Raw genomic sequence first — 20,363 nt, forward strand, 5'->3', positions numbered from 1 at the left:
AGTAGCGAGGCTATATACAGGCGAGACCTGTACAGAGTCAATGTGCTGGGGCACAGGTTAGTCGAGGTAAATTCAGTAATATGTACATGTAGATAGAGTTAAAGTGACTATGTATAGATAATAACCAGATAGTAGCAGCAGTGTAAAAGAGGGGGTGGGGGGACAATGCAAATAGTCTGGGTAGCCATTTGATTAGCTGTTCAGGAGTCTTATGGCTTGGGGGTAGAAGCTGTTAAAAACCTTTAAGTCCTAGACATGGCACTCAGGTACCGCTTGCCGTGTGGTAGCAGAGAGAACAGTCTATGACAAGAGTGGCTGGAGTCTTTGACAATTTTTAGGGCCTTTTGACACCACCTGGTATAGAGGTCCTGGATAGCAAGAAACTTTGCCCCAGTGTTGTACTGGGCCATACACACTACACTCTGTAGTGCCTTGCAGTCGGAGCCCCGAGCAGTTGCCATACCAGGCAGTGATGCAACCGGTCAAGGATGCTCTCGATGGTGCAGCTGTAGCACTTTTTGAGGATCTGAGGACACATGCCAAATCTTTTCAGACTCTCTAGCAGTTTCAAACAAAACCTCAGTTTCAACCATCTTCTACCTGAGGCAGCACTGTCTTCTGACGTTACCCCATTAAAGTTGACATTTAAAATGGTTACGGTTAGGGTTACGTTCAGGGTTTAGGGCATGAACGTCCCAGGGATCCCATATAGCACTAACATTCATGATTCCCATGACTGTCGTAAAGTACCACCCTCTTTCAGCTGCAATGGCATTTGCTGCGACAGTACTTTCCGGCAGCGGTGAAACCGAGGAGAAAGCAACGATAGGCGTCGGAAGTAAAACAGAAATGGTTTCTGAAACCCTCGGATTTGCACAATTATCGCATAAGGGAAGTGAGCTTCGTTTATAAACCCTTTCATCTTGTAGATGAAACTTTATTTAGCGTTTTTTTTTAACGTGTATCGCCCCCTTGATGAAGTGGGATGGCTGCAGTGCCGACTGGGCCTAGCAGCGCATTGCCAGCATCCCCGGCTGAAATTATTCCCTTCCCCGGGGATGGGAGTTTCGAACCTGGGCAAGGGGAGCAGTCTGGCTGCGGTCGGGAGGGCTCTGTAGCCTCTGGGGCAAGACAGGAGCAGCAGGTCAGCGAGGACAAACGGTCAAGTAAGAAAAAGCAGAAAAACATGCTATCCCATGCTAACTCGGCTGCGCTACACCTCAAAGCGCAAGCCCTGCAAGAACAGAAAATTAACGGCTTGGTCTGTCCGTCGGAAAATCGACCCAAAAATCTGAGAACGTCCACGGAGTACTGTGACAACAGCAGTTTTGGAGACGACCCGAGAGACAAAAACAATAGCGAGCATTGCTGCCAACATGAGGACCACAGTCCGTGTTCGAAAGGCAGCCACCCTCACTTGAACAACAATAGCATGAACGGTATGCTGACTATCACAAGAACTGAGGCTATCCAAAGCCACCCTGTAACGGGAGACAGCCCCTGTGGTAACGTTAGGAAAGGGGAATGCGACCCCACGGAAGCCCCTCGTCCACCGAGCCAGCAGTCCCCAGACTGCGAAGGCCCCGGTGAGCCCCGGGCTGGAGTAGAGAGTGAACCCGACGCCCCAAACCAGCCGCCGGTGTCAGAATTAGCGAGGCTGGATCTTAACTGTTCGCCTTGCCGAGGAGAGGAAGAGAGCCAGGGGATTCATTATGTCCGATACGAATCCGAGTTACAGATGCCAGGAATCATGAGGTTGATCACCAAGGACTTATCTGAGCCCTATTCCATTTATACCTATAGGTACTTCATCCACAACTGGCCGCAGCTCTGCTTTCTGGTGAGTATGACATAGTAATTGATTGGATTTATACAGCACTTTTCTAGCAACTGAGGTACTCAAAGTGCTTAATGTAGTCAGGGGGAAACTCATCTCATCCACCACCAATGTGCAGCAACCACCTGGGCAATGCACTGTGACCGCTTTTGTGTGCGTAGGCTCACCATACATCAGCTATCAGGTGGAGAGGTGATAAATTGCAATTAGGAATGCAGCCAGGTTGGGAATTTAAACATGACACAGGGTTTAAGAGCCCTACTCTTAAGATAAGTGCCATGGGAATTTTTATTACCACAGAGAGTCATGACACCTGTTTAACGTCCCATCAGAAAGACCGCACCCTTTGCAGGGCAATGTCCCCTTCACTGCCCGGTGGGCATTGGGATCTCCTTAGACCAGAGGGAAGAGTGCCCCATGCTGGCCCTCCAACACCACTTCCAGCAGCATCTTGTCTCCCATCCTGGGACCAACCCTGCTTAGCTTCAGAGGCAAGCCAGCAGTGGTATGCAGGGTGGTATGCTGCTGACATTTATTTATAGCCCTCAAACTCAACTCTGGACCACTGCATTTTTTTCATTGTTCCCTTCTAATCAGGCACTGATTTAGACCTGCGACACCAGGTGTGTGCAAATCATGATCAGGTTGAATAGAAAACCAGCATGCTCCGGACCTCGTAGGGTAAGAGTTGAATTCACCTGATCTATAGTAAAACACCTTCATGACTTGACTTAGGTGTGATTGGGCAACATTAGCTAAATAAACAGACCAGTAGTGTCCCATAGCACAGTTCTGATGTAGGCCTATTGTTACTGCATCTGCTTCTATTGTGTTATTATCCTGTCGGTCTGTAATATAATCCTACTCATTCGACATCCCTAAAGTTCCAGGTAAATTGTAGGCTTCTCTTTAGGTGGATCCAGACAAGTGTCATATAGGCTAACTGAGAAGAGTAGCCCTTCCACCCTCTTTCCTCCTTGTTGTTTTTATCTGACAGTGAAACTTGAGTTTGTTTTTAGGTTGGACTAAAAGGGCCGGTGGGTTAGGCCTAGGGTTGGTTCGGGTGTGACTTCTAGTGTAAACGTGCACTATATTTAATCACCTCAAGGTGTGTCACACAGCTACAGTTGAACATGATGTGGCATGTATGTACACACACACACACAAATCCCATTTGACAGCCTTGGGACTCCTTATAAATAGTGTTGGTTTCATGTCTCTTTCAAGTCATTCACTTTTTCTAGTCTTGTTTAATGTGTTTTAATTTGGTTTTTTGAGGTGAACTCTTGGATAATTCGAAAGCATTTTAGGTCGACAAATTCAGAAATGTGTTCTTGATCTGTCTCCCTCTCCATAGATGAATTAGCCATTGTCATCATTGTGACCATGCTCGTTTATATTCAGCATGATTTCTCAGTCTACTGCCGTCAGTGAACTCTAGGAAGGAGGAAGTGCCATGTGCCGTCTAATCAAACCTAGAGGTCAGGGTAGATGTGTTCTGGATGCTTATAGGCTAGAAGCATAGGTTTTGTTGGGTCAAAAGAAAGCTTTAAAAACTTTAGGTTAGATACAGCACAAACATGTTTGTTAATTTCCAGGCCATGGTGGAGCAGGAGTGCGTGGGGGGCATTGTGTGCAAGCTGGACATGCACAAGAAGATGTTTCGTCGTGGCTACATCGCCATGCTGGCTGTGGACTCCAAACACCGGAGGAAAAGCATTGGTGAGAACAGGCGCACTCTTTGTCGTTTTCACATGATGACCTATCACATCTTAACAGTCAACTTCGCAATAATACTTTTTTAAAATTTTTTTTTTTTTTTTTATCTCAGTGCTTTATCAATTCAATTTTCTCTCTGCAAACTTCTACATGTGCATTCCCACTGAAGTAATTGTCTGTTTTTTCAGGTACTAACCTAGTGAAAAAGGCCATCTATGCCATGGTAGAGGGGGACTGTGATGAGGTAAGAAGATTGGTCCTGGCTGTCTGACGGTGATGTGCCAAGGGCCCTGTTGTCCATCTGGGTCCTTCACTCAGTTAGTGGCCCTGACTGCATTGGTACTGATGGATTAAAGGCACAAACTTGGATTCAAACCACCACAAAGTGGGCACCTGCCACTTTTTTTTGTGAACAGCTGAGGGATGGGGGAGTTTATCGAAGCTTATTAGGCATTTATAAGTTCTTCTTCAATAATCATTGACTATAGCTATGCATTCATTTTAAAGTCCAAAAATGTATTTAGAAATACTAGATTACCCATTTAACCTGATATTGTATATCCAGACCAGATGGGACGCAAGTATATATGAAAAAAAAGCTCAACAGCTCTAGTGAATACAATGTATAGAATAAAAAAATAACTTGTGCATCTTATAAAATTCACACAAAATGACTCATCCCATTTTTTTATGGTTAATGTTGTTTCTCTTATGACAAAAACAAACAAAGCAAAATTATCCAAACACTGCTTGTATTGCTTCAGCTCTGACCAGCTCTATTTCCTTCTCTCTCCTCTCTCTCTCAGGTGGTTCTTGAGACTGAGATCACTAACAAGTCAGCTCTGAAGCTGTATGAGAACCTGGGTTTTGTCCGAGACAAGCGGCTCTTCAGATATTATCTGAATGGTGTGGATGCGCTGAGGCTCAAACTCTGGCTCCGCTAGAGAGAGGAGGATGACAGGTGCTGCCCTCTTACTGAACCAACTCCACAGTCTCAGTCACATACATGCACCCTTATGCACATGCACGCATATTCACATACATATGCATACACATAGGCACACGCACACTACCCCCATCAGACATACACCCCTCCTTTTTTAATCCTCGACATCTTGGATAATGGCTCTTTGGTCAAGGCTGCACTGAAAGGAAAGACAGAAATCCCACCAAATGTTTTTATGAAGAGACCCCTGCCGCCTTAGCTGTATGACCCTGTGAGAGGGGGGAGGGATGTGTAATGTGGTCTGGTGACCTTTAGCCTCTAAACTTTGACCCCCTCAACGGAGCAGTGTGAGGCATGAGGCCAAGTCAGTACCCACAAACCCCCGGAGGGCAACTCATCACGTTGAGTCATCTACCAGAATGCAGGCAAGAAGAAGTGGAGAAAAAAAAAGAATAAACGGAGGGTGAAAATAAGGAAGTGGGGGGGGCAGACTCAAGAAATATTTGTCAAGGTTTTTTTTGCGTTTTTTTTTTAATCTCATGAGTCAACAGGGGGTTGGAAAAGCTATAGTCTGTGTGTTTGTTTTGCCTAGTGGATTTGGAAAAGTGAGTGTTCAGGCTATTTCTTGTATGCACGTGTAAGGGATGTGGTTGGTGTGACTGGGTGTGAGTGTTTGTGAAGTTGTGTAGTGCTTGATGGGAATCCTGAGTTATGCGTGTTGGTGTGCGTTCCTCCCCCCCGTCTGTGTTTTTGTTGCCCCCTACGGTGTGAGATGATCACGCTGATTGCTTTGCTCGCTGTTCAGTTTTCACCCCCAGACAAAGAGCTGGAGCCTGTAAAGATATGCATGCATTCATTTTAACACAAGTGGCGGGGATGAGTGTGTGTTGATTAACACTGAGTGTTGCCCAGTTCCAAACAGAACCATAGTCCTAACTCCTAGGCACGTGTAGATCTGAAAGGACTGGACTGGTGTAAGTAGTATGGTGCCAATTCCTCCTGGCCTATCAGAGGGCAAGGTGCGGCTATAACCATTTTAATCATTCCTATTCAATCATTTTAGACATATATGAAGTGCTTAGTGGAGGAGGGGCTATTTTGAGATTGGGCCTTTTTGCAGATCAAAGCAAATTTTCACCAAATGCACTTCCAGCCACTGGAACACTGCTGAATAACCTTTAGAAGGAGAGAATTCGGTTTTAATTCAAAATAGTTATTGAGAAAGGAGTCGTTGTAGGTGTGGGAGGGGAAACTATTCCATTAATGCAGTTTGTTCATTCAGATTCCTCCTAACTTGTAGACTCTCGTTCCCAAGTACCACTCTGTCTTTCAATTTATCTTCATCACAGTTGTCTGTCTGAATGAACCCCATCCAGAGCCCTCGAGTCCTGTTTCAAGGTGTCAGGCTGGAATAGTAATATTAAAAATGCTGGACCCCTGTTGGCTTCGCTGTGTGTTTTGAGTATGCTCATCTTTGGTTCACCTCTGGTAAAAGAGGGCAGAAGTATTGTTATCAGTTTTCCTATCAGCAATTTGCTTTCTGAGTTTGTTTAGATTCCTTACTATACGCTCTTACACTCGCTCACTTTCCCTTTGTGTCCGAGCCTTGTGTGCACTTCCCAGGGACCCTACTCTGATGCAGATCACTCCCCAGTAACATTTTTAGATCTCCACTGTCCTCCTGGGAATGACTAACGCACCAGGTGTTTTCTATCCACTCTAATTATGGCGAAGAAAATATGCATTTGTGGCTGCTTTAAAAATTAAAAAGAAAAATATATATACACTGTTTTTTTCTTCCCAGAGTAAATGAACAAAGGTCAGATGCACTTTGTTTGGCTATTGCTGCAGTGAGCATGTGTGTGTGTGTGTGTGTGAAAGAGGTACGCGTGTTTTGACAGATTGGTATGGAATCGGTTCTGTTCAGACTCCCACTTTGCCCATTCCCATTTAAGTCCTCTACAGTATAGTGAAGACATGGATCCCGGGAGCTATAGTACTGAGCAGCAGTAGGAACTGAAGAGCTGAATCATGTCCTAGCAGAGACACTACTGTTCTGTACCACTGAGCCGTGATTGCTGTCACAAAGGCCAAGGGGGAGCAGCTATCTAGTATCTACCCATGATGTGTTCTATGGTATACTTTGACATACACAAGTCATTTTGGGCCAGGTTTACTCAGTGTTTGCATCTGCTATTTTACATCTGGTATAAAAACATGCCAACAGTTAGGAACTGTTACCTGAGGTCTTTGTCGAAATAGGCCGGTCTGCTATTCAACTGGCTACGATTGCAGAATGGGAAGTAGGAGCGGATGTAAACCGACGGACTAACCACCCACACATCAGCTTGTGTGTGTTACAAAATACAGATCAGATTTGTTTTTTTTTCCTTTCATTTTTCATTGCAGATTTATATACGAGTGTTGGTTCTCTATTGATTTGACATTTGAGAGCAACTTTTTGTGAATTGTGTTTTTTGAGGGATTGATTGACTGGGTTTTCTGTTTCTTTTTCTCTGCTCATTTATTTTGACCGATCCAGCGGTGTATATTGAACAGCGATGACGTTATTAGAGATCCAGAAGCACAGATGGGGAGCTAGGTTAACCGTTCCCGAGCCAAACTGCTTCGAACTGTTCCCATGGCACTCTGTTCCCATGGCACTCTGTTCCATTCACTGGGAAGACTTCCATTTGGCTCCCTGTGTAGAATCTGGACTCTTTCTGACATCACTCTAATCCTGTTTTATTCTAGAGGTGTGAGGCTCTCTCCTGTCCTATTTTCAAATGAAATGGGTCTTTTTAATTTGGTCCGACCCTTGCTCCTCATTCTCATGGAACGGGTCTTTTATTTCCCCCCTACTTTTTTAACATTGTTAACCCCTTGCAGTGCCAGTAGGAACTGTGAGCATTCTAGCATTCCATGATAGACCAGACCGCTCCACTTTGACCATCAACACCAGAGGTCTGTTCAGGAGGGTGCCCTTTTTTACAGAAAGCTCATATATAAATGTTTTGTCTAGAACCAATCTGATTCTCGGTCTTGTAGAATTGGGAATTGTGTCAGCTCTATTCACTACATTTCTAGCTGCAATGTTCTGAATGTTGCACCTCATTGAATGAACTCCAGTTGAAGGGCTTCCTCAGCAGTCTGTCATTGGTCATTTCTATAGTCCTTCGTATATCTATTTAATGTACATCTAATGCTCTGGTCTGTTTCGACAAAGGAGTGGTCTAAAGAAGAAACAGCCGCTCCCAGACTAGCTGATACCTTCCCATCCCTTATGGCTTCATATGAAATCAATAAATGGTTTTCACTCCAGAGAAATCAAGTTGATTTCACAAAGGCCCCTTAACTGGTCCTGGAGGACCAGCGTCCCACCGGTTGCCAAGCTACCCTTCATCCCCAGAGCCCACCCACTCCTCTCCCATCTCATTGGATGAGAGCGAGAGTTGTCAAGTTTTTTTATTGGATGTTCCACTCTGTTTATATCCGCAGCAACTGGCCTATTGATAAGATAGGACTGGAGTTGAGCTGCTCTTGCTAGAATTTCCCTTTAGGCACACCCATCTAGGATCAGCTTACCCTTTCCAAATCCTAACCTTCACCATTAGGGACGGGGGATGCAAACTGACCTTAGCTCAGTGGGCATATATTCTAGGCACCTCCACACACTGTGCCCCCGCAGGACCAGCTAAAGGGGGGCAACATTTGTTGTTTTGGGGTGACCAGCCCTGGCCCCCTCCGATCTGTAAGATGTGCTAAGGGAAGTTTTTTTTTTTGCATTTGAGTTCTGTTCCCTCTTCCCCTGTCACCTCTTTATTTCTGAAAGTGTCTGACGATATCTTTTTATTTAATGTGGAAAAAGAAAACAGAAATAAATTATTTGATTTTTTTAATGCTGTAAAGTGGATTGTCATGGTTGACTTTTGGTTCTCTGGTGGTTCTCTTTCTTCCGTAGCATGCAAACAGAGCATTTGAAACGTTGTAAAACAATGCAATGTTTTATGTATCATTTCATGATGAGACATTTTTGTCTTCCAACTGAATTTTCAGCGTTCATGTTTAGCAATAGAAACAAAATAAGGAGCCCTTCCCAAACAGAGCTTTATTGGTAAATACTTCACATTTGATATCTATAGAAAGAAAGATAAATGTTGACATAATTTTACAGAACCCATATGATACAGTATTATTGCATATTCACAGGCTTATCTCAAGCAACCTACCAGGAGACGGTCACACAAAATGACACATTTCACAGACTTGAAATGAGTGACTACTATAAATAACAATGCAAGATTACTTAAATACATTTAATTTTTGAAAACACCTTTGTGATATTTAGTGCTTAAAGGCAGACAGTTTAGATCAACCACCGAACTAAATAAAGAGATGAATTTAGATCCCAGTGGCATCAACGCTGTAGCAGAAAGCGTCAGAGGGGCTGATAGGCTCAGCATCCTCGGGTTTTGGCTTTCACCTGACTTTTTTTTACCAACATGAATCTTGTTCTTGAGGCAGCTTTACAGAGTAGTCACTAGCTGGCACAGCCACAAAGTCCTAAAATCAGATTTTTTTTATACCTTACCTTAACCACACTGCTAACCCTAATGTCTAACCTTAAATCTAAAGCTACATTTTGTTTTCATACATTTTTACAATAGCCAATTTTGACTTTGAAGCTGGCCCATCTAGCGGAAATGGCTCCGTTCCACCTCAAGGGCAAGATTCATGACAAACGTCAACCTGCTGTCCTTTCAGGTACCAGTGCAAATTAAGAACATTCTATTGCTACACTGTTTGGAGAAACAACAGTACAGTACAGGACAGAAGCTGAGTGAAAAAGACAAGTGGTCTCCCTCTACAAATCCGTCAGCGTGTCTGTAATGACTCCAAATGACTTGGGATCTCTGTAGCGTAATGGACTATTAAATGGGAAATGATATAGAGATGATTAATTAACTATTAGCCTTGTATATACGGTTATGAAAAAGGTTGCTTGCCATGCACTGGAGGAAAAACCTAACGTTGTCAGGAGGAGCAACAAGAGGAAAAATATCAGTATACTGTACACACACACAGTAGATACACAGCTGGTTCCTGCTGCATGCTTTCAAAGTAGGATGATGACATGCCTTTGGCCTTCAACAATCGACAAGGTTGAAGCCAAGAACCGCTGTCAGTATTTTCAATACATATTTACTTAATGCAACTGATGCCGAGAGCTTATGCTTTTTCTTCTTCCAGTGTCTGATGTGCTATGAACAATTATAGTATGTGGCAATATTACTCCAGTAAGTGGATCTCTATAGTCTGAAGTGGCTTCCTTCCTAAAATGTAGGAAAGGAGACAAGGAGAGGAAGCCACTTTAGACTAATGAAATGTAACCCTGCTAAGCTTTATAAACTGAGAGCCTATTGTATGTGATGTAGGTGTCCCCTCTAGCGTTTTAATTACAGAGCCAGTCATTAAAAAAAAAAAAAATAGAAGAGGCATCAACACACTGACATCGCTTTATGCAGTGTGTGTTTGAAAGGATCTCAAAACTGGTTTGTGATCAACACATTGTGGATCATACAAGAATGTCAATAGCCTGGAGTCTCTTAAAATGTTCTATAATTTTCCCTCTGTGCACCTGTAACTATGTAGGTGTGCAAACATTCTACCATGTTTTACATTTCAAAAACCCATCCGTCTGTCAGTAGTACGCCAACTTCCCCCATTGTCTCATAGCCAGGCGGCCCATAGTGATTGGCGATGTGGTAGTCATGGAGATGTGATGCACAGGGCTGTGGGAGGGATCAGAACTCGTCCTCGGAGCTGTCAGCCAATAGCATGGCTTGGTCCTGCCCGTTGCTGCTTGGCTCGCTGGGTTGCTGGAGATGAAACGGACAGATGGCAAAACCCAAAAGTCAGGACATTCATTGCATGGAGGTAAAGATTGTATACAGCTCAATAAGTCCATAGTCTCTTCCTCTCCATCTCCTTTCCTCATCTGCACTGATGTGAAAGAAACTCCAATCAGTGCAGATGAAGGTGAGGAGATGAGGTAAGGAAGCCACTTTAGACTGTTAATGCCAATTTCTACCGTAAGCTGATTTGTGGATCCTTATTTAAGTGTAGCGCTAGTGTATTCTTATTAACCTCTGTGTGTCTGACCTTCCTCCTGCGCTGGTGTTTGAAGCTGTTCCTCTTACGGTGGATCATCCTGATGCTGTAGAGGGCCCCAACGATAAGCAGGGCCCCTGCGATGCCAATGCCCACCGGGGCCAACATCCCAGACACATACCCTGCCTGGAGGGAGAGGGAACATGGTTGGGGCATGGGTGAAAGAGGGGCCACACACACAGGAGAGACAGACTAGACAAAGAGTAGTGTCCTAGAGACAAACTCTTTCAGTAGATGTTTTACATGTTTTTTTGACTAAACTAAATAGCCAAACGGCCTGAAGGACCACACTTTCTAGCCTTTATTTTATAGTGGAGGACAGTATGGTTCCATCAGGGGAATTTAGCTGAATGCGGTGCAACTCCATATGAGTCAAGGTTGCTACGTCCACGTCAGAGGAACATAGCAGGGGTGACATTTACTGTACTGTAGGTGCAAATCCATACAATATGATATGTGGCTCTGTTCATGCCAGAGGAATTGAGCAGGAATTAATGAGCACACGATTATTGCGTTTTGGTTTTCGTGTGTTGCACTTGCATTCAGAGGCATCTATGAATCACATGATGAGGCATAGTATTGATGTCAAATGGAAGAACCAAGGACACGGATGGTTCCTGATGTTGTGAAATTCTCTCTGGTGTTTACAGAACAACTAGTGCTCTGAGATTAGGATATCAGGATTCAAGGAAGTTGTGAGATTAGGATATCAGAACCTGTTTAGACAAAGCACTTGTAACAGTTGAGCAAAGGATTGCAATATATGGGAAAATGAATGCCTTCATTATTGCTGTTATGAGTGAATGATGCATGGAATGCTAAGGCATAAATGTATGAAGCAGACTATTCTTATTTTCAGTGTACAGTATTGTACTATAGTTCTGTGCTGTACTTGTCTATAAATGTTATGTATTATGTTGTTTTGTGTGGATCCCAGGAAGAGTAGCTGCTCCTTTAGCATTAGCTAATAGTGATCCTAATTTAAAAAAATACCATTAGGGGGCAGTCTTACCTTTTCTCGGATCAGTTCCACCCATCTACGCACTGAAAAAGAGAGAGTGGCTTTGAAGCACATTGAATCCACACAAGGGATTTTTACCCACCATTTCAATTATACTTACACAATGGATTTGTACCCACTATTTCAATTACACTTCTTTCCCTAATTGACAATATTTACCTCATATTTGATCGACCACAAAGAGCCAAAGTCAGTTTTACATGTGTATGAATGCATGTGTGTGATTTTTGAGTATCCTCTCACTCAGGCCCTGGTTGCGCTGCACCCAGACAGGGGGTGGGGGGATGAGGCTGTAGGGAGGTCGGGTGGGGGCTGGGATGGGGGTCTCATTCAGGTCCTCTTCACTGTCCTCTTCCTCTGACTCCTCCGTGTTCTCATCCTCCTCATCCTCCTCTGGCTCCTCTACAGGAAGGAAGGAAAACAACCAATGCAACTTCCTGTAAATTTGAACTTTCATCCTTACACTGTGAAAACAATGTGTACATTTGTGTATTAGTGTGTATTATGTGTGTGTATTATTGTGACTCCTACCTTCAGACTCCAGTTCCTCCAGACCTGATTTGGCTGCAGGCAGTTTTGTTGTCTTGGTGACCATTGTCATGGTAATCTGCTGGGAGGTGGCGCTTATAGGATTGGTTTCGGATGTTGGCGGGGTTTCCTCTAGGTTCTGTATGGTCTCACCGCCATCTAAATATAACCATCACAGCGGGATCATTATAGTAGATATAGTGAAGTCTAACATCAACACCTATCCTTTTTGTAAAAATAAAAAATTTAAAAAGAGACGTGATCATGTCTCAATGTAATGAAGTTGTGAAATTATTTTTATATTCAAATACAATCTATTTTTGGGCTTAATTGTGGTCAATTTGCTGTGTAAAATTATTATTCTTTTCTGGCCATTCACTCTAACAAAAATCGTCCCGCGGCTGAATCTAGTTGCCTACCCCTGCTTTAGACACTATTCTAGAAACTTCTAGATCTGAACAGATCGGATGACTGTAAGCAATATGGTGAAAAGATGAAGCGGACGAATGGAAGAGTGTGGAAGAATGAAGTCTCACCTGTGTCAGACTGGTGTACTAGCGGTTCTGCCTCTGAAGGAGGTGGGTCTATGGGTGAACCAGAGGGGCTGATGGGCTCAGAGATCTCGGCCCCGGATGTCTGCCATGGCGACGTCCAATCTGGTAGCACTGGGGACGGAACACGGGATGGCCCTGTGTCATCTGTATCCGCAGTGACCGCCTGGTCGAGATCCGCCTCTGACAGCAGCATCCCCGTGGTAACCATGGCGACAGACGGCTGTGAGTTGTCAGGCGAGAGAGTGGCCGCTGCTACCCCTGCCCCTTCGGGTGTGACATCAAAGGGCTCGAAGATGAGAGGGAGGTCCTCCGAGGACATCGTGCCCTCTGTGGCCACATCCTGCAAGGGAGGGGCACTGGCATCCATGGCTGTTAGTAAAATACACATACACCAAAAGATGTTGGGTCAGGACTCACTGATTGTCCATAGGCAATTCCTACTGGTGTAGTGACTGCAAGAGATCAGCTTGTGGCTAGAAACATTGTGGAATGTGTACTGGTGATAGTAGATCAGTTTTAGGCCCACAACTCTGATTCCAGTTCTCAGCTACATTCTAACTGCTCTGACAAATAAAATAAAAATGCATAAATCACATATCATAACCATGGATGGAATCCACCATGATCAGTGTTATTCTTACACAGGTTATTCTTACACAGTAACTTTTGATTTACTCAGCTACTTTTCTATGGAGCTGATGAAGGTTCAATCTAAATGTTTCATTCTGCATCTCTTTCCGGCATGCAGTGCATTCGGAATGTATTCAGACCCCATGACTTTTTCCACATTCTGTTACGTTAGCCTTGTTCTAAAATGGATTTTTAAAATTGTTTAAAAATCTACACACAATACCCCATAATGACAAAGCAAAAGCTGCTTAAACTAAAAACTGATATCACATTTACATAAGTATTCAGATCCTATACTCAGTACTTTGTTGAGGCAACTTTGGCAGGGATGACAGCCTCAATCTACTTGGGTGTGATGCTGCAAGCTTGGCACACCTGTATTTGGTGTTTCTCCCAGATCCTCTCATGCTCTGTCAGGTTGGATGGGGAACGTCGCTGCACAGCTATTTTCAGGTCTCTAGAGATGTTAGATCGTGTTCAAGTCCGAGCTCTGGCTGGGCCACTCAAGACTTGTCCCGAAGCCACTCCTGCATTGTCTTGGCTGTTTGCTTAGGGTCGTTGTCCTGTTGGAAGGTGAACCTTCGTCCAAGTCTGAGGTCCTGAGCGCTCTGGAGCAGGTTTTCACCAAGGATCTCTTTGTATTTTGCCCTGTTTTATCTTTCCCTCGATCCGGACTAGTCTCCCAGTCCCTGCCGCTGAAAAACATCCCCATTATCATGATTCTGCCACCACAATGCTTCACCATAAGTATGGTGCCAGGTTTCCTCCAGACGTAACGCTTAGCATTGAGGCCAAAGACTTCAATCTTGGTTTCATCAGACCAGATAATCTTGTTTCTCATGGTCTGAGAGTCCTTTAGGTGCCTTTTGGCAAACTCCACACGTGCTGTCATGTGCCTTAACTAAGGAGTGTCTTCCGTCTGGCCTCATCTACCATAAAGGCCTGATTGATGGCGTGCTGCAGAGATGGTTGTCCTTCTGGAACTTCTCCCATCTCCATAGAGGATTTCTGGAGCTCTGTTAGAGTGACCGTCGGGTTCTTGGTTACCTCCCTGACCAAGGCCCTTCTCCTTGGCCGGACAGCCAGCTCTGGGAAGAGTCTTGGTGGTTCTAAACGTCTTCCATTTTAGAGTGATGGATGCCATTGTGTTCTTGGGGACCTTCAATACTGCAGAAATGTTTTCGTACTCTTACCCAGATCTGTGCCTTGACACAATCCTGTCTTGGAGCTCTATGGACAATTCCTTCGACCTCATGTCTTGGTTTTTGCTCTGACATGCACTGTCAACTGTGGGAACTTATATAGACAGGTGTGTGCCTTTCCAAATCATGTCTAATCAATTGAATTGACCACAGGTGGACTCCAATCAAGTTGTAGAAACATCTCAAGGATGATCAATGGAAATTGGATGCACCTGAGCTCAATTTCGAGTCTCATCGCAAAGGGTCTGAATACTTATGAAAATAAGATACATTTGCAAACATTTCGTATAACCTGTTTTCACTTTGTCATTGTGGGGTATTGTGTATAGATTTTTTTATTTGATCCATTCTAGAATAAGGCTGTAACGTAACAAAATGTGGAAAAGGGGAGGGGTCTGAAATATTTCCAAATGCACTGTACATATTGGCTCAGGCAGACTCCTCTAATCCACTAGTCTACTGCATCACACAGTAATAACCTGCCTGGCTGACCCTGCCTAGGTATTTACTGTTCCACTCAGAGGGAAGGAGGGATGGAGAGAGAGAGAGAGAGAGAGAAAGGGATAGAGCAAGAGGGTGAGAGAGGAGCACAAAGAGGGAAGGAAGAAATATGGATGTTGTGTGAGGAAGAGAGAGAGAGAGATGGAGGCTGAGTGAATCCCCCAGAGACTTGTATTACAGTCCCTGTCACTGCTGTCTGCTGGCAGTCATGTGGGTTTATTTCCACAGTCAGAAATAGAAAATAATTAGACTGCTTCCCTGGGTCCCTGCCTGCTATGGTTCAAAGTGAAGCGTGGAAAACCAAAGGGACGCCTCTCCCGTGTCACTCTGATCATCAAAGGAGATCTCTGCTGCTAGACGTGTCACTTTCATTTCCCCTTCTCTTTTGAATGAAACCTCATGAAACCTGGCGAAACGCAAAGAGGCAGAAAAATACGGTTCTCTGCCACTGAACCCATGTAATGGATTTCTATGGTGTGACACAATAACAGCCAGAGCAGCACCTTACCTTGATGTGAGGCAAAGCAAGTCTATTTGTGTGGGAATGTGCAAAAACTCAACAGACAATATCAAGTGCAACTGTAGAGTAGATTAACTCCAGGTGGCCCCCAGTGGCTCTTTAAAATATCCAGTATGTACTAATTGGAACATAGCATACTGCATACTCACCCTCATTTCGCTGCAGTGGTTCAGTCCAGAGGCTGTCAGGGTCATCCTGTCTGGAGGATCCTGTCAGGGCCGGTCCAAGGTCGGCCAGGGAGGGGTTTGAGAGAGCAGGCGCTGTCTCTCCATCTTGGTGCCACGGAGTGGCAGGGACGGTGGCCTCTAGACCACTAGGGGGCAGCAATGAAGCTTCTCCTCTGGATCCCCATATTGACGGAGGGATGGAGGTCAAAGGTGAGTGTTTAAGGATGCTTTGGGGAGATAAGGAGCTTGGTCTGGTCGTCTCTGTCTCCTGGCCCAGAAGAGGAGCTCCGACGTCGGTCAAGCTCTGTCTGACTTCCCCCTCCTCTCCTCCATGGTGGTCTGGCCTCTCTTCTAGGATGAGGTCTCTCCTCTCCCCAGCTGGGTGCATCCCTGACTGTCTGTCTGGCTTTGGGGCTCTGGCTGCTGCGGAGGCATCATGTAAAGTAGCTCTAGATGTATTCACAGTCTCTGTCATCCCGTGCTTCTCTCCTATGGAAGCTAACATTGCCCCAGTGGTGGTAATAGGTATATTCTCCATGGTTTTCTCTTCGGGCCCTACTCTCATCTCTTTGTCTGTGTAGAGTTCTGGAGCTTCTGCAGGCTGTCTGTGAGTCTCCTTCCCCTCAAACAAGCTCTCAGAGGCATCCCCCGTCTTAGCCTCCCTCCCCTGGCTCTCAGCCCCAGCCACTCCTCGTCCATGACTGTCCCTGTTTCCTACCTGCGTCACTGGCTCTATCCCCCCTAGTTCGCTTCCGTCCACATCTAGGCCAGTGCCTCCCCCTGCTCCTACATTCTTTGATAGGTCAGTCCAGCTGCCAGTCCTGTGTTCTGCCATCCCATAGGACAGTCTGCCAGGATCAGAGGGTCCAGATTGAACACTTGTTGATATGACACTGACAGGTGTTGCTGGTGTTAAACAGGGCTCTCCCTCCATTGGCTCTCCAGCTTGTCCATCACAGCCACTGTCCTGTGTGGAGGGTGCGTAGTCGTGGAGGGGCGGGACTGGGGTGCTGTAGACGCAGAGACAAACCCCTGCCAGAAGGAGGTGATGGAGGGTCACAGAGAAGAGCATCTCTCCCATCTCTCACCACAAAGTAAACATGGAGAAGGAGAGAGGGGTCGCAGTGGCTAGAAGGGAGGGGTCAGGTGACAGGGGCAGGTCACACCCAAATGGTATGGAGATTCAGCTTAGGAAAGAGAAGGGGTGAAAAACAAAGGGATATATTCAGCTCCTGATAAATGCAATGGCTTAGAACTGCTGTGAATATGTGGCGCAGTGGCGCAGCGCTATAAGGCACTGCATCTCACTGCCAGAGGCGTCACTACAGACCCTGGTTCGATTTCAGGCTGTATCACAACCGGCCGTGATTGGGAGTCCTATAGGGTGGCACACAATTGGCTCAGCATCGTCCGGATTTGGCCGGGGTAGGTCGTCATTGTAAATAAGAATTTGTTCTTAACTTACTTGCCTAGTTAAATAAAGGTTCAATTAAACTGGAGCATGTAGATATTGAAGCTAGATAAGGTGTTCGAATTATGACTGTGAGGCACACTGCACTTATAGGAATAGAGAATTTGTTTGAGAATTTCACCACTCATTTATTGCTGAAGCCTAACCTAAGGTAATTGAGGCTGAGAATTATATGAGCTTTTCTGTCAGCCTTTCCTTTGATGCTGCAGACTGGCAGTTTCTTAAACAGCTTTGTGGAACATTTGGACTATCTCTCTACCCCTTGCTGTTTTCTATCCCTCTCTCCGGCTATTGTGCTTCTAGTCCATTCCTTTCCACACACACACACACACACACACACACACACACACACACACACACACACACACACACACACACACACACACACACACACACACACACACACACACACACACACATTCAGTACAGCCTGACACAGCAAACCCTTGCACTTTTAAAATAACTATTAATAGCAGGTTTTCTCTCCAGAACTACTCAGTCTTGTTCAGTTGGACTCTGTCGAATACAGCAGGTTAATATGTTTAGATGGATAGGCCTAACCCTCACATAACAGTTTCAGTGAGTGCATTTTCATATCAAATGTACCATACAAATAGATACTGTTTGTTTATCGCTCTGGTGCTATTTTCACAAGTATGTGGTGAATGTTCAATACTGTTAGGTTCAAAACTCCAAAGGAGTAACACTCAAAACTGTTTACTGTGCATTCATTTTGTTAGGAGACATCATTCACCACATAACCATTGATCCAAAATATGTTTACTTTGAAATACCATGATCACCAACACACAGCATAATGATATCTTCAGTTGCTTTAACAACCAGTTAATCCAATAGCAGAAAATGCAAGATATATTTTTCAAATGTAATATGCTACAGTACTGTACAGTTAGATGAAGTAATAGTCAAATGTATTTTTGTCTTGATGAATCCAATCCTGATGTAATAGTATAGCTTCCGTCCCTCTCCTCGCCCCTACCTGGGCTCGAACCAGGGACCCTCTGCACACATCTACAACAGCCATTTCGCTAGCCATTGTACATCGGTTACACTGACATAGATCTGGATTGATGTCATTGCATGCCTCATCCATGACCTGAAGTAGGGTGGCAAAACTCAATGGGGATGGCAATCATTCATCTTCCAGTTGTATTGTAATCATGCATTGTATTTTACCGTATTGTATTGCACTTACAGTGTCTTCAGAAAGAAAATCCCAGCAGCATTGCAGTTCTTGACACAAACAGGTGCGCCTGGCACCTACTACCATACCCCGTTCAAAGGCACTTAATTCTTGCCCATTCACCCTCTGAATGGCACACATACACAACCCATGTCTCTATTGTCTCACGGCTTAAAAATCTTTTTTTAACCTGTCTCCTCTCCTTCATCTACACTGATTGAAGTGGATTTAACAAGTGACATTAATAACGGTACATAGCTCTCACCTGGATTCACCTGGTCAGTCTAAGTAATGGAATTGCAGGTGTTCCTAATGTACATTTTCATTATGAAGTTCTCAAAATCTGTCGTAGACAAACCAGTTCAAAATCTATAGGTTTAGCAAATGGTTAAGTGATCATCAATTTAGTAACATGTATTTTAACAAATGAGAAGACAATCATATGAAAAGTAATGTGAGTATTGCATTTTGAAAAGCAATGACTTTATATGACCATGTGTTACAATGTTTAACATGTATTTCTAGATGAAAACCCGATCAAAATGTGCTTAGAGGTTTAAACAACTATCTTTTTGGTGACATGTTTTCAGTGTGCAAAGGGTGGCTACTTTGAAAAATATAAAATACTACATTTTGGTTACTACATAATTCCATATGTGTAATTTCATAGTTTTGATGTCTTCACTATTATTCTACGTTGTAGAAAATAGTTTAAAAAAAGAAAGAAAAACCCTTGAATGAGTAGGGGTGTCCATACTTTTGACTGGTACCACACTTGGGAAAATTGCACCAAAGCCATTGGGGGAGGGGGGGGGGGACTGTAATACCATTATAATAACAGAAAGAACACGTTCAAATGTGAAGTGATGAAGAGAATAGGACACCGCACTAAAACGTTTAAATGGTACCATGCTTTGATGATCTACAAGGAACATTTTTCTAGATTGTAGTTCCCATTGGGTTGCCTGGGAGACACCCAGCTTTCCTCAGCCTCCCTGTATTGCTGCGTGTGTCAGACAGGTATCTCACAGACATCAACATCAAATCCTGACACACACACACACACACACACACAAACAGACACACACCTAACTCTTACCAAACACCACCGACCCCCTGCTGTGTTGCGCACAAAGCTGTCCATCGCTAATCAATGGTAATTAATGCACTCAACAAGAGTCAAGAGAGCAGCCTGCTGCTTGACACCCAGAATACATGTTATGAGACAATTATGAGGATTTGAATAGACCTCCGGTAAAACAAACATCATCATCCTGATCCACGCCACTGCGGCGCAGGCACAATCAGTTTTAGCGTACACATCCCATGCCGAGATTTTAGTAGTCTTCTCGTGCATTCAAATCCGCGTATTCATACGTACGTTTGAGACTATGCAACATAGGCTACAGTAGCGAGAGTGCTTCTCATCCTATCAACTGTTCTAGCAATAATGCAGATCATTTTTATATTTCAAATAGATCAATAAATAAAAATATGTTAGGTAAGATGAAAAGTCTAAGGACAGGTTAGGATGCACGTAGTATAATAATGCATGGTCCTTACCTGCCAGAGTCAAAGAAGGGAATGATGTTTACCTCATTGCAAAGGGCGGTATGCCCCCCCCCCCTCCCCAGGCTTTCCTTTAAACAAAGGGTTGTATATTACAACAGCTTCAATATCATATCAATAAACTGCCAATATCGATCCGGAAGCAAGCTGAAGGAATAGCCTAGTCTTTATTATTGTACTGATCAGCATCAACCAATGTATGCTTCGGAGTGCGTGTGCATGCGCGCGACTGTGGTGCTGAACTGGCAGTGTCTCAATCTTGATCAGTGATTGAGTGCGTGGAGAGATATGATTTATGAAGAACGTTCAGTAATATTTCACGT

General features: G+C 44.3%; 2 protein-coding genes across 3 annotated transcripts; one reads left to right on the top strand and one right to left on the bottom strand.

The window, feature by feature from the left end:
• Nucleotides 1-769: 769 nt before the first annotated feature.
• Nucleotides 770-8,410, top strand: LOC112250552 (N-alpha-acetyltransferase 30). Its single transcript, XM_024420802.2, has 4 exons — nt 770-1,840; nt 3,436-3,559; nt 3,745-3,800; nt 4,363-8,410. The coding sequence occupies exons 1-4, from the start codon at nt 986-988 to the stop codon at nt 4,498-4,500; spliced, it is 1,173 nt and encodes a 390-aa protein (XP_024276570.1). The 5' UTR covers nt 770-985; the 3' UTR covers nt 4,501-8,410.
• A 722-nt stretch (nt 8,411-9,132) lies between these two features.
• On the bottom strand, nt 9,133-20,283 carry LOC112250553 (armadillo-like helical domain-containing protein 4). Of its 2 annotated transcripts, none has more exons than XM_042321837.1 (8): nt 20,035-20,283; nt 15,779-16,983; nt 12,759-13,145; nt 12,226-12,381; nt 11,938-12,096; nt 11,686-11,717; nt 10,665-10,799; nt 9,133-10,381 (listed from the first exon to the last, which is right to left on the bottom strand). In XM_042321837.1, the coding sequence occupies exons 2-8, from the start codon at nt 16,875-16,877 to the stop codon at nt 10,307-10,309; spliced, it is 2,043 nt and encodes a 680-aa protein (XP_042177771.1). In that variant the 5' UTR covers nt 16,878-16,983; nt 20,035-20,283; the 3' UTR covers nt 9,133-10,306. The 2 variants fall into 2 exon arrangements, with proteins under 2 accessions (XP_042177771.1, XP_042177770.1); XM_042321836.1 differs by having other exon boundaries at nt 10,650-10,799.
• Nucleotides 20,284-20,363: the final 80 nt, after the last annotated feature.

This window comes from Oncorhynchus tshawytscha, linkage group LG05, assembly GCF_018296145.1.
Source record: "Oncorhynchus tshawytscha isolate Ot180627B linkage group LG05, Otsh_v2.0, whole genome shotgun sequence".
NCBI classification, from domain to species: Eukaryota; Metazoa; Chordata; class Actinopteri; order Salmoniformes; family Salmonidae; genus Oncorhynchus; species Oncorhynchus tshawytscha.